The 13380-nt window shown below is 54.5% G+C and overlaps 3 protein-coding genes across 3 annotated transcripts in view; 1 reads left to right on the plus strand and 2 right to left on the minus strand.

The window, feature by feature from the left end:
* PTSG_08374 (CAMK/CAMKL/LKB protein kinase) overlaps positions 1-4097 on the plus strand; it is a gene marked incomplete at both ends in the record, with an annotated part of 4617 nt that extends 520 nt beyond the window's left edge. Inside the window, 12 exons of the mRNA XM_004990567.1 lie at positions 342-461; positions 623-760; positions 963-1037; positions 1252-1305; positions 1458-1497; positions 1729-1786; positions 1953-2041; positions 2249-2359; positions 2573-2684; positions 2843-2898; positions 3194-3265; positions 3541-4097. Of these exons, the coding sequence (XP_004990624.1) occupies positions 342-461; positions 623-760; positions 963-1037; positions 1252-1305; positions 1458-1497; positions 1729-1786; positions 1953-2041; positions 2249-2359; positions 2573-2684; positions 2843-2898; positions 3194-3265; positions 3541-4097 (1482 nt within the window). The remainder of the gene's footprint in view (positions 1-341; positions 462-622; positions 761-962; positions 1038-1251; positions 1306-1457; positions 1498-1728; positions 1787-1952; positions 2042-2248; positions 2360-2572; positions 2685-2842; positions 2899-3193; positions 3266-3540) is intronic.
* A 697-nt stretch (positions 4098-4794) lies between these two features.
* On the minus strand, positions 4795-9435 carry PTSG_08375 (serine/threonine protein kinase). Its single transcript, XM_004990568.1, has 9 exons — positions 9327-9435; positions 8847-8909; positions 8539-8689; positions 8092-8343; positions 7462-7701; positions 7078-7283; positions 6624-6815; positions 6351-6383; positions 4795-6004 (listed from the first exon to the last, which is right to left on the minus strand). The coding sequence occupies exons 1-9, from the start codon at positions 9411-9413 to the stop codon at positions 5042-5044; spliced, it is 2187 nt and encodes a 728-aa protein (XP_004990625.1). The 5' UTR covers positions 9414-9435; the 3' UTR covers positions 4795-5041.
* A 191-nt stretch (positions 9436-9626) lies between these two features.
* The window catches only part of PTSG_12715 (uncharacterized protein), a gene marked incomplete at its 5' end in the record, with an annotated part of 6684 nt that continues 2930 nt past the window's right edge, over positions 9627-13380 (minus strand). The window contains 10 exons of the mRNA XM_004990569.1: positions 9627-10119; positions 10422-10541; positions 10847-11006; positions 11216-11266; positions 11504-11614; positions 11823-11875; positions 12067-12179; positions 12378-12523; positions 12735-12800; positions 13036-13214. Of these exons, the coding sequence (XP_004990626.1) occupies positions 10054-10119; positions 10422-10541; positions 10847-11006; positions 11216-11266; positions 11504-11614; positions 11823-11875; positions 12067-12179; positions 12378-12523; positions 12735-12800; positions 13036-13214 (1065 nt within the window). The 3' untranslated portion in view covers positions 9627-10053. The remainder of the gene's footprint in view (positions 10120-10421; positions 10542-10846; positions 11007-11215; positions 11267-11503; positions 11615-11822; positions 11876-12066; positions 12180-12377; positions 12524-12734; positions 12801-13035; positions 13215-13380) is intronic.

Raw genomic sequence — 13380 nt, forward strand, 5'->3', positions numbered from 1 at the left:
GGATAGCGGATATGGCGCAGCGTTGTGGGATGTCATCAGCGAAGACGGATTGCTCTTGTTTGTCCCCGAGGAGGAAATAGTCTACACACAGGAGCCGGTCCCCGTGTGTGTGTGTGTGTGTGTGTGTGTGTGTGTGTGTGTCTGTGTGTCTGTGTGTGTGTGTGTGTCTGTGTGTCTGTGTGTCTGTGTGTCTGTGTGTCTGTGTGTGTGTCTGTGTGTCTGTGTCTGTGTGTTTGTGTGTGTGTGTGCGAATGTTTGTTCCGTTGGTCAGAAACGTCCCTCACAGCCCACATTGCTCCAACTCACCTCCTCTCCCACGCCACCCCCACCATGGTGTGCAGAGCGTGAAAGTGATTGGGCGGTATCTGTTTGGGGACCGGCTTGGCGACGGCGCATATGGGAAGGTCAAGGAAGCGCTCGATATCATCACCCTCCAACGATACGCCGTCAAGATCATGAAGGTGGGGCTTGGGAGGAGGAGGTTCTAAATGTGTGTGTGTGGGGGGGAAGAGGTGTGGCGGTGTTGCTGTTGAGGATTGGATAACATTGGGGGTGCAGCTGAACACACACATTCACACACACACACACACACACACACATGCGCACACACACATGCACACAGAACCGCCGCATTCGCAAGATCATGTACGGGCAGGAAAATGTGCGCCGCGAAATTCAAATTCTGCGCAAGCTGAACCATCCCAACGTGACACGCCTGCACGACGTGCTGTACAACCACGCAAAGGAGAAGATCTACATGGTACGCACACACTCGCACGTGCCGCATATGTGTATGTCAACAGACAGTATGCTTCGACACCAGCAATGGCTGCCCCTTGGGTTTTCATGCACAGGCCTTTCTGCCGCCTCTTCGGTGCTTACTGTTGCACTCCCGCCTTCATTGCACTCACGCACACACAATCCCTCCCCCCCCCCTCTCATCACACGCGCCCCTTTGACAGGTGCTGGAGTATTGTCACAGCAATTTGCAGGATATGCTCAAGGCCGCGCCGCAGGAACGCCTTCCGCTCTGGCAGGTCAGTTCTGATGATGATGACGACGACGACGACGACGATGATGATGATGATGATGATGATGATTAGTGTTGTGATGCGCGGTTGCGTTGGGTTCGGATTGATCAATTTGTCATCAAGACACATGTGCCGTCAATTCAAGAGTTTCTTTCCTCGCACTGCTTTACTCGCTGCTCACCCCGACCCTGTGCGTGCATCCAATTACTTGCCGCCACAGGCGCAGCACTACCTCGTGCAATTACTTGACGCCACAGCTTACATCCACTCACAGGTGTGTGTGTGTGTGTGTGTGTGTGCGTGTGTGTGTGTGTGTCATCACGGATGACATGCTCATGTGATGATGCCGCTGTGTTGGCTCTTGACTCATCTCACTTGATTTGTATCTGCCAACATGTGTGCGTGTACACATGTGCTCATACACAGGGCGTGATTCACCGGGACATCAAGCCAAGCAACATTCTGAGTGCGTCCACGCATTGTGTGCTCGTTGTTGTGCTGCGCAGCATTTCTGGTTCTGTTGCCCCACCTCTCGCTATGCACGTGCTTTTTCTTGATACCACCTCAACCTCTTACATATCATCACACATACACACACATATACAACCGCAAACACACGCATGCACACACGCATGCACGCACACATATACAACCGCAAATACATACATTGTGACCATCACCACTTGGTCGCGTCCAGTTAAAAGCGGGCATCGCTTGAAGTTGAGCGATTTCGGTGTCGCTGATCTCCTTGACATGTGCGTGCAGGCAATGCATGAGTTTGGGACGTGTGTTTTATGTGCGTGCATGTTTTATGTGTGAGTCAGGTGCTGTGTGCATGACCTCATCACCATGTTACCATGACGTTGCTTGCTACCACAACATTGGATCATCTTCAACATGCTGCAATCTGTTTCCTGGCAGGTTCACGGATGGATATGAGTGCACGCGCAGCTCTGGCACACACGTCTTTCAGTCGCCGGAATTGGCAGCCGGCGCAACCACATTCGATGGTGCGATGCGTGGCGATGTCATGCTTGCAGGCACCCGCATTGCGCGCACGTTTGAGCGTATACGGGAAAGGGTCGTCGTCTGCATTGGTTCTGTCCTTTGACTGCCACGTGTCCTTCACACACACACACATACACATACACACACACACATACACACACACATACACTTACACACACAAACACACCGATGCATTTACATGTGTGTAGGCGTGAAAGTGGATGTGTGGGCAATTGGGGTGACGCTGTGGAACATGGTGACAGGGTCATATCCGTTCTTCGACGACAACGTCATTGACCTGTTCACGTCCATCGCAAAATGTACGCGCACACCTGCGCCTACTCCTGGGTGTGCGCATGCGTTTGTGCCGAATGAATGGCTGCTTCATTGCCACACACACACACACACACACACACACACACACACACACACACACACACACACACACACACACACACACACACACACGCACGTAACGCACGCACGCACACACACACACACACACACACATACTGCCATGTTGGTGTTCACAGGCGAGTACACAATGCCGGACCACCTGCCGCCGTCATTACGCAACTTCATCGCGCGAACACTCACACGCGACCCGAAACATCGCGCCACCGTCTGGGACCTGCAAGAGCACCCGTACGTCGTGGTTCTTGTGTGTCTGTCTGTTTGGCTGTGTGTTATCATGTAAATCTGCGTGATGGATACAATTGTCGTTGCAGTATGCACCATCCCCCAACACCAGCCCACCCTCTCTCTCTCTCTGTCCCTCTCTCCTCCATTGCCGCCACCGCCAGCTGGTGCCGCTGTGAACTCCAGCGCGATGCAGATCCCGTCGAACTCGTCGCAAAGGGTCAGTTCGCACCAACACGATGTGCTGTGCCCACACACACACACACACACACACACACACACACACACACACACACACACACACACACACACACACACACACACACATGTGTGTGTGTGCGCGTACCTGCTGCCTGTGTTGTCGCAACGCGTAATTCCATGTGGCTATCCTCATTATACTTTGTTGCACTTGTGCAATGCTTGCCGTTTTGTTGCAATTCGTACTTCTTCGCCCTCATACCAAAACACCGCCACGCACAACCCCCGCCCCCACCCCATGATGTTTGCGCGACCAGCATCCACGGTGTTCCCGTATCTTGAGGCGATGTACGAGGACACGCCGCTCAGCGACCAGGGCGACGTGGATGGTCAGTGCTTGCAAGCCACATGTTGCTGAAGGATTGTTTGCTAGGGATATGCGATGTGTGTACTTCTCACACGTCTGGCATGAAACAGTACTGGCACACACACACACACACACACACACACGCACACGCACACGCACACACACACACACACACACACACACACACACACACACACACACACACACACACACACACACACACACACACACACACACAACTCACCTCCATCTTAACCCCCCCCACCTCAACTTACCTCAACGACGGCTACGCAACAGAGGCCGGATTTGTGTCACCGGACATGATTGCCGTCAGTCGGCGGTCCTCCTTTGGGCACACGTCCCCGCTCATCCGCTCGCGCTCCCGCAGCCGCGCCTCCAACGTCTCCCCGCCGTCCAGCAGCCCGCAGTCGGACCGGGGCGATCGCGCCTCCCGCGGCGGCCAGGGCACCCTGCGGCGGCTGTGGAATTCGCTGTTTGGCAGCGAGCGCAGCACGTCGCGCGAGCGCAGCGCGGGGCGCGGCAACAGCGCAGGCAGCAACATCAGCAGCGGGGCTGTCAGCATCGCCAGCGGTGGCGGTGGCGGTAACGGCGGGCGGTGGAAGCCAAACTCGATGGGCCAGCTCGCGGTGTCTGCCATCTCAGAGGAACAGGAGGGCGAGGACGAAGACCAGCACCAGCACCAGCACCAGCAGCGACAACCGGCGCGGAGTGCAAGCACGGAGGATTTGAATGAGTCGCGGCGTGGATCCGTGCGCAGTGGACACGATGATGCCACAGAGAGGGGACGGTCGCACTCATCCACCATCACCCGCAACCCAGATGCCTTCCTCTAACTGCAGTTGTCGTGATTGTTGTTCTCCCCCGTCCCGTGTGAGGATGTTGTGACTGTGCGACCATTGTGGTTGCGGTTGCCTCGCTCGTTAAGCTGGCTCATTTTCCTCTGTTTGTGGATATGTGTGTGTGTCCATGTGTGCGTATGCGTGTGTTTTTGTGTTTCATAACTGATACCCTTCCCTCCCCTCCTTCTTTTCCCCTGTTACGGAGCCATGCTCCATTTGTCTATCCCTCTCGGAAACACACACACACACACACACCTGTTGCTGGTTGCCGTTCTTCCAACTCGCTGATGTGACCGACAGATGCTGCTGTTGTCGTTACGAATCTATCACTGTCCCTTCCTGCAGTTGGTTTCGCTCGTGTTTCGTTCCGACAGTCGCACGTGCTGCATGGCTTTGTCTCCCTTGTTCTCTCTGTGCTTCTGTGCCTCTGTATCTTCGCCGAGGTGCGAGAAGCTTGCACAGGAATGTGGTGTGCCTTTGTGGGCTGTGTTGTGCTTGTGTTGTGTGTGTGTGTGTGTGTGTGTGAGTGTGTGTGTGTGTGTGTGCCTGTGTCCATCTGACTGTCTGTGCAGCAATAATGCCCTTACTTACAATACACTTGACTCCGTGGTGATGAGCATATGTTGGCGTGTGTGTGTGTGTGTGTGTGCGAATGTGTGTGTGTGTGTGTGTGCGTGTGTGATTGTGCGAGCAGCTCGTCGACGTTTATTGTCAGTCACGTTCAGACATAAACATCATTGAATACGAATAGCAATCAGCGTAAGACCCTCATTAAGAAGTAGCATCATCATTCACAACCACCATCAGCAGCCACCATCGATAAATCACATCATTCACCACAAACAAATACCGCCACCATCAACAAATCACATCATAAGTCACCACCATCACCACTACCGCCATCAATCACCATCAAACATCACCGTTCAGTGCGACCATCAGGCAAACAGGGTGGCCCTCTCGCACCTGTGAATGGCGGCGTCGACACGTTGCACAATCGCGTCGTCGGCCCCCTCCGCCAACAGCCGGCCCCGCTCCTTCGTCAGCAGCCCAACAACACGCTCCCGCGCACAGAAAACCTGCTGAGCAAACTCTCGGCCACTAAACATGCTTGGGCCCGTGGAGCGTGCTCGTGCCCACGAGAGGATAAGGGACTCGAAATCATCGCCTGCCTCTCGCTTGAGCCTGCGCATGCGGTCAAACACGCGCGCTGGCCGCTCCAGGTATTCCGTGATGAGGCCGGAGGGCAGATCCGTGCCCAGCTCCTGGCACATGTCAAAGTCGATGATGCTGGTGCGCCCATCCGGACCAATCGTCAGGTTCTCACACCGGACATCCGTGTGGCACAGCCCGGCGCGCAGCAGGCGCAGCAGCTGTTGCACAGGCTCGTCAATCTGCTCAATCCGCGTTGGCCGCTGGTCCACCCACATGCTGCCCAAGAATGGAAGCTCGAGTACGCGCTTCCGTCGGGACGTGTCACAGAAGTAATAATGCTCGGACTGCGACACGCGCACCGTACCCGCTACATCGCACCCTGGATGGGCAGTCTTCCAGGCGTTCAGGATGTTGTCTGCATCGCGTTCTGGCACCTCCTTCAGCACGCGGTTGTTGAAGATGCGCACGTTGGGCAGCGGCGCGTAGAATCCGGTGACGAACAGACGATGCTCGGCTAGAGCGCGATCCTCGCACGGCCAGTCCTTCTTCGCAACGCCGTACAGCGGTGGGCACGCATACGCGTCCGCGCCATCGTCCAGATGCAGCGGTGCCAACTGATGCGTGGCGTCGCCGTCGTCGCTGGCGTTGTCGGAGCTCTCGCCGTCCATGTGGCGGGACAGGGCCTGGAAATAGGCGATGCGCTCCTTGCTCAGCAGGACGTCGAGGATGGCCGGCATGGTCTCAATCTGGCAGTGCAACCCGTGGCAGCGCAACAGCATGTGGCACGCACATGCATGAGTCAAGGGGAGACACAATCAACAGCAAGACCAAGCCATAGGCACACACCCACACGCGCGCGCGAGAGAGAGCGAGAGAGAGAGACAGAGACAGAGACAGAGACAGAGAGACAGAGAGAGAGACAGAGAGAGAGACAGACAGACAGAGAACGCAGCAAGACGCAGGAGCATGTGGCAAGACGCAGGAGCATGTGGCAAGCGGGGGATGAAAGAGCAATGTGGTTGCTCCAAAATACGTCATGCAAACACGCATGCAAATACGCAAGCAAACGCAAACGCATGCATATGTTCACACCTCCGCGTCTTTGAGAAGCGGGATGCGATAAATCTGAAGGCATTCACACACGTACACACGCGCGCACATCGTGTGTCGTACACAAACAGCGCACAACAGGGTGAGAAGTGAAGAAAGCTGACACACATGAAACTCAAATCAAGCATTGACACACACACACACACACTCTCTCTCTCTCTCTGAGATACACGTAAGTACGTGCACACACACGCACGTGCACACAAACACACACACGCACATGCGATGAAGGAACACAGCACACAACGCTGTTACCTTTTCCAGGTCCTGGTCGTCGTGGGTCAAGACATATGCGAAGACACTGACGGTGTAGCCAGTGACGGTGATGCCAAAGGGGAAGGGCAGCCCAACAACGCGGCGTGGGAGCGCCTTCATTGCATGGGCTGCACACTCGTCAAGCTGAGTCATGGCCTCCAATTCGTCAAGCGGGAGGCCACATTTCTTGATCTGAATCGAGAACAACATGCATCGTGACAGTATGTATGTGAGTGATGGGAAGGAAGCATGACACGTCGTGTGAGTGCGTTGTGCAGTGTGTGCGGGTGTAATGACAGCGGGTGTGCATGTGTGTGTGTGTGTGTGTGTGTGTGTGTGTGTGTGTGTGTGTGTGTGTGTGTGTGTGTGTGTGTGTGTGTGTGTGTGTGTGTGTGTGTGTGTGTGTGCGTGTGTGTGGGTGTGCGTGTGTGTGGGTGTGCGAGAGTGCTGTTACCTCGAAGATGAGATTGAAGACATAAGGGTCTCCGCTGCCATTGGTCACGCACAGGTCCACGGCATAAGCTGGATTGTCTTTGAATGGCGCCTGCGTGAAGAAGTGCAGAGTGCGTGTCCACTCGCGCTGACCGCAGTAGCGCTGCAGGTAGTGGCTGAATTCCGTCAGGAAGAGGCTTTCGTAGTCCGTATCCAGCCTGGGCCATGCTGATCAGATGACAGTGCAGAACACGATAAGCTTCGGAATTCAAGAAGGTGGCACATGAAAGCCCTTCCCCTCCACACACACACACCTTCCTAGTGCACATTTACACATACGCACGTGAGCCAACACAAACACAACCACCTTGTGTGGTGCAGTACAAGCACAGAGTAGCAAACGTACTTTCGGTGCAGGAGGCGATGCTGGCGGTCAACTCGTCCTTGATCCGCTTCGTGGCACGGAACACGCGTGCATCCACTTCGCCAAACATCCGGTCGTTCATGACAATCGTCCTCTCCTCATCCGTGATTTCAAACTTACAGCTCGAAGACCGGGACGATGAGGTTGAAGCCTGGCTGCGGGGCGCTGCCATGTCTCTGGCAATCTTCCCCACCACGCTTGGCGGAAGCGGCCGCCACAGGTCTGCACGTGTGCGTGGATGTGTATGTAAGGGTGTGTGTATGTGTGTGTATGTATGTAAGGGTAAGGGTGTATGTATATAAAGGTAAGGGTGTGTATGTGTGTGTATGTATGTCAAGGTAAGGGTGTGTGTGTGTGTGTCAGGTCAAGGGTGTGTCTAAATGTGTGCCAATGTGTGTGCAACGCAGGTACACACGTCAGCAAGCACTCGCGTGTCTGTGTTCCAACTTGTTCAAGAATGTGCATGTGCGTGTGTCGTGTTGCTGCGGCCATTAAATGTGTGCCAATGTGTGTGCAATGCAGGTACACACGTCAGCAAGCACTCGCGTGTCTGTGTTCCAACTTGTTCAAGAATGTGCATGTGCGTGTGTCGTGTTGCTGCGGCCATCATACCTGCGCGCTGCTGCTTGAGGTTGCTGTCAATCGTTGGGGCTGCACACATGGCACCAACCCTCCTCAACGCGGCCTCAACAGTCGCTTCATCAAAGCTGCTGATGGCTGCCTCAAGCTTCCGTTTCAGATCATCCGGGATCATACCAATGACCTTATGTACGCGATACGGAATGCGCTTAAACTGCTGCTGGAGGTCCACCCGCTTGAAATTGACGCCCTCAGGGTAGCGGGCAGCAAAGGCCTCGTCCGATTCTGGTTCGTGGCGCGTACGTGTGCAGGACAGCGTGAGCGGGCGCTGGAATAGACAAGCAGTGCACAACAATGCACGAACACTGCGCACCTGCCATACGTTGACATGTAGCACGGCACAAGACATGGCAACACGTGCACACGGCAAGATGTGCTTGTCGATGACATGTAGGGAAGCACAAGACACAAGGCACCAACCCGATGCATCGCGAATGACATCTTCCAGCGAGACAGCGCTCTCTTTGCTGGCCAAAGCTTTCCTCTCGTCGCTGGTCAACGCGTTCCTTGTTGCCTCAATGATCAGGAGGCGGAAGCCCAAGAAGGCTAAGCAGCGCCGCAAGACGTCCGTCTATGTGGAGGCGGCACAAGAACAAGCAAGTGTGAGACTTGAGATATGGTTGTGTTGCATCGCTCGTGTTGACAAGAGTATACGCGCAAATGCGCATACACACGCACGTACATGCATACAGATGCACACACAAATCTGCAGCTAAGACCGTATGTACCTCAGCTGGGTTGAGCTTTCGTGGCTCATCCTGCTGCTGTTCTTTCTCGTCTTGCTGCAGTGACTAGTTATGCGTGCGGGCGACGAGAGGACAGGGGCAGCGTGAGGTGGGTTGAAGAGAGAGAGAGTGTGTGTGTGTGTAGGTTTGTGTGTAGGTTTGTGTGTGTGTGTGTGTGCTTGTGTGCGTGTGTGTGTGTGCGTGTGTTTGTATGTGTGCGTGTGTTTGTATGTGTGTGTGTGTGTGTGTGTGGATGTGTATGTGTGTGTGTGTGCGCATGTGTATGTGTGTGCGTATGTGTGTTTGTATGTGTGTGTGTGTATGTGTTCGTTTGTATGTGTGTTTGTGTGTGATGATGTATGACCGGGCTTGACTGCGTGATTGAACAAGGAAGGTTGACATGAGCCCCTAAGCCATGAGCAGAGAGGTTGTCTCGTTACAGCCACGTAATACGGGAGGGTGCAAACGGTTCCAGCAACTCACTGAAGCGTGGGACCCATCCGCACTGTATGCGAGTGTGGAGCTTGGCATCCAGTCGGGCTTGTCGCTGACACGGAAGAAGCCTGCCATCTCGCGTGTTGTGCTCGTCGCGTGAATTCAAAAAAATGGCGGGAGAACGCTTGACCACATCTTTCACCACAAGTCAATGCAACTGAATTCAGTGTATGTAACGGGCTTGTTGTGGGCTTTTTGGATGCACGTGTGCTGCGACCAAAGTGTGTTGTGACTGTGATGTGACATGATGTGACTGCTCATGCGTTGTGACACGACACAAGGACGCTCGTGTGGGATTTCAGGAGGTTGTGTCATTGGGGCTTGGCACGCACAAGAGTAGGATGAAACACACAAGGCCAGAAAGCAAGGCTGGCGGTCGGTGAGAGACGAACAGAGAGAAGGAAAACACACATATGGGAAGCTGGATGGTAGGGTGTAACAGCAACAACGCAACGCAACGCAAAGAAACAAAGAGATCAAGGAACGGGTTCGTGTGGTGTGAAGCAAACACTGAGTGTTCAGTCACGTACGCGACCAGGCACTACTGCTCACAGTAGCGCAAGGCAAGCACCCACACAAGTGCGCGTGAACAGGAACGCCTGTGATCGCAGCAGCCCATTCAAACACGCCCACTGTGCCACAGCGCTCGTACGCACACAAAAAGCACAGCACTTGCACACGGAGACACACGAGGGGTGGGGACAGTTGAGAGCGCCTAGAGGAACAGTTGGCGAATGTCGGCCATTGCATCAACAATGTTCTTCACAAAGCGTGACGAGTCCTGGTGGTACAAGGAAGAGGTTGCGATTGGAGAGGGAGGGGGGAAGTGTTATGGAACGATGAGCAGGGGGTGTCAGAGTGAATGAATGCAGGACCAAGGCAGAGAGACACAGACGGAGAGAAACACGGACAGAGATGGATAGGTGCACAGATGGATTCACAAGCTCACACACACACACACAAACTCAAACACATGTACACAGATGCACACAGACAGATATAGACACGCACAGATACACAACACAACATAACACACACACACACACACACATACACACACACACACATGGTCGGCCACGGTACCGTCTTGTCGCTGGACTTCTTGCTGGCAACGTGGAAGCCGACAACCCCGTCACTGGAGACAATGTAGCTGACACCATAGCCGTCGTCCGTCACGGGACCAAACCCACCACCGGCGCTGATCTGTTACGACCGGGGGGAGGAGGGGCAGTGGTGTTGGCAATGTGCGGGAGAAGAGGGAGATTTGGGAGAAGTGCAGAGAAGGGTCGAGGAAGGCATCAGGTGCAACGACGGTAACGTACACCAAAACGCCCACAATAACAGCACAAACACACGTAACCACCAAACCACACACACACACACACACACATACACACACACACACACACACACACAAACACACACACACACAAACACACACAAACACACACAAACACACACAAACACACACAAACACACACAAACACACACACACAACACAACAGCACCTTGTCGAGGTTGTTCTTGAGGTCGAAGAGGGCCGTCTGCTGGACTGGAGTCTGGCTGGTGGAGAGGTACCACGGCTCGCTCAGCACCTCTTCAAGGAACGGGGACTTGGTACCGCGCCAGACAGACACGACATACAGGCAAAACAGGTGGCGGTCGATGCTGGTGGTTGGGTGGTGGTTAGGGAAGGACAACACACGAGGCGTGAGGGTAAGATAAGATGTAAAACAAGTGGACAAGAAAGCAAACAACCAAGAAAGTTGTGGAGGCAGATACACACTCACACACAGACACACACAGACACACACACACACAAACAAACAAACAAACACAGACACACACACGAAGGGCGCGAACACGCGCGCACGCACCCCTTGCCGGCCATTGCGTCCTTGAAGTGCTGCACATGAACGGAAGCGGCCCTGGTGGGGGTGGGGACAACAGTGAAAGTGAGGATGGATGAGTGGGATGGACATGGGGAGACAGGAGGGCGTGTGTTGCGCAAAGGCAGACACAGACACACAGACTTACAGGTGTAAACAAACACAAACACGCACAGACACACATAATACACACACACATGCACACATGCACGCACGCACACAAACACAAACACACACACACACGCACGCACACACTCAACCGGCCGAGTGGCTCACTTTCGGAGGAGTTCGATGCGCTCTTCCTTCGATGTTGAGCTGTCGCACATTGCGCGGGCAAAGGCGACGCTCTCCATCGTCACGGGGCGAACCGTCTCCGTCCGGCCATCGCTGGTGATGGTGATGGTTATGATGATGGTGGTGGTGATGGTGGTTATGTTAGTGGAGGTGGCACAGGTGAGCAAGGATGGAATGTGATTGAATCAGCGAGTGGCCAGAACAATTAAATGACACACAAACAAACATATGGGAGAACAGCGGCTAGAGACAACGACCAAGGGGACAGGAAAGCACAGCAAGCAGCACGTGTGCTACGCACCGGAACAAGCGCGTCATGGAGGCTTCGTATGTCTGGGCAAACCTTCCCTGATCCTGTTGATGGTGGTGGATGGTGTGATAGCAAGGCACATGGGCGTGAGTATGGCATGGAAGGTGCGGGTGTGGGGCAAACCTGGCAGGAAGACAGGGGGCAAACCATTGGGAGCAAACCACAGGGAACCATGCAAACCCTTGAACAAGCACTTCAAGCAGCAATTGCAAGTGCAGCAGACGGCACGACGTACGCGGTAGTATGCGAGCTGGAGGGCCATTTGCAGCCAGGCGTCGGGGGAAACCTTGCACTTCTTCATAAAGCCTTTGCTGTATGCGTCGTGCACAAACACGCGCAGGTCAAGGTCTGGCGTTTGCACACATGAAGAAGGGGGGGGCCGTAGAATGAAGATGGGTGAGATGGTTGCACAGTGCCATGAGCTGGTGCTTGGGGGTGACATTTCACAACAGAAAGCGAGGAGAACGAGGGGGAGAGGAAGGTAGAGAGGTCGAGAGAGGTAGAGAGAGACTGCACACACACACGCACGCGCACGGCAAAACTGACCGGCAATGTCGCCCTCGACTTTCTCGACGCACTGGCGCAGGATGGGCTCGGCCTCGGGCTCAAACGCGAACCGCAGACGCAGCGGCGGCTGGAGATCCACGCGGCGCTGCGGCACAGCCTTGTTCATGCCCGTCGACTGGTCATAGCTGCCGCGGAGACACAGGTGTGGCGGTGGCGGTGATGGTACGAGTGTGAGGGAGTGAGTGAGTGAGTGAGTGAGTGAGTGAGTGAGTGAGTGAGTGAGTGAGTGTGTGTGTGTGAGTGAGTGTGTGAGTGTGTGAGTGAGTGAGTGAGTGAGGGAGTGCAAAATGACATGTTTCTCTCCACAGCACTCATGCAGGTCGAATGGCATCATACCCTGGGCCGTTGAATTCGCGAGCGAGTGCAGACTCAAACGCGTGCGCAGCGACAGGCGCATCGCCCCTGGTGCACCAAACACAACACACACATGCACACGCACGCACATACAGACGTGCAGAAAGGGAACAAAGGCGTTAGTTGGGGTGTGGTGGCTTTAAAGAGCGAGATAGAGAGAGACAGACAGAGAGGTGCAGGATGCTCACGTCAGTTCCACGCAATCAACCCGCCGACACAATCCAAACAGCAACCAACCAATGACACACAACCAACCAAACCCAAGCGCAACCAAGTGTCTCACCACGTGTGTTCGCAGTTGACACCGCAGCGGCCGTTCTTGAAGACAATCAAGGTCATGGACTTGTCAAACCAGATGCTGTGGCCGTTGCCGTGGATGAGGGCGAGCGCAATCTCGTTTGCCTCCGTAATCTGGTCGCTCGGCATGCTGGGCGAGCTGTCATCGAGTGTCACGAAGAAGGCCTGTGGTTGCGGGCAATGTAACAGCGGAGCAGCAGAGAAGAAACAACCGCTATGAGAACATAAAAACAATAAACACGCGTTCAGGAAAGAATGCGCACAAAGCACAACACAAGCACGGAGATAGACGCGCGCGCACACACATATGCGCACACATGTGCAACACGTA

The sequence above is a fragment of the Salpingoeca rosetta genome (assembly GCF_000188695.1).
Source record: "Salpingoeca rosetta unplaced genomic scaffold supercont1.23, whole genome shotgun sequence".
Lineage (NCBI taxonomy): Eukaryota > Choanoflagellata > Craspedida > Salpingoecidae > Salpingoeca > Salpingoeca rosetta.

Excerpts from the sequence above, each read along its gene's own strand:
- PTSG_08375 (XM_004990568.1), bottom strand. The coding sequence starts at position 9,413 with ATGGCAGGCTTCTTCCGTGTCAGCGACAAGCCCGACTGGATGCCAAGC. Across the intron at positions 6,384-6,623 it reads ACGACCAGGACCTGGAAAAG|ATTTATCGCATCCCGCTTCT; the intron begins GTAACAGCGTTG and ends GAATGCCTTCAG. Across the intron at positions 6,005-6,350 it reads CGCTTCTCAAAGACGCGGAG|ATTGAGACCATGCCGGCCAT; the intron begins GTGTGAACATAT and ends TTGCACTGCCAG.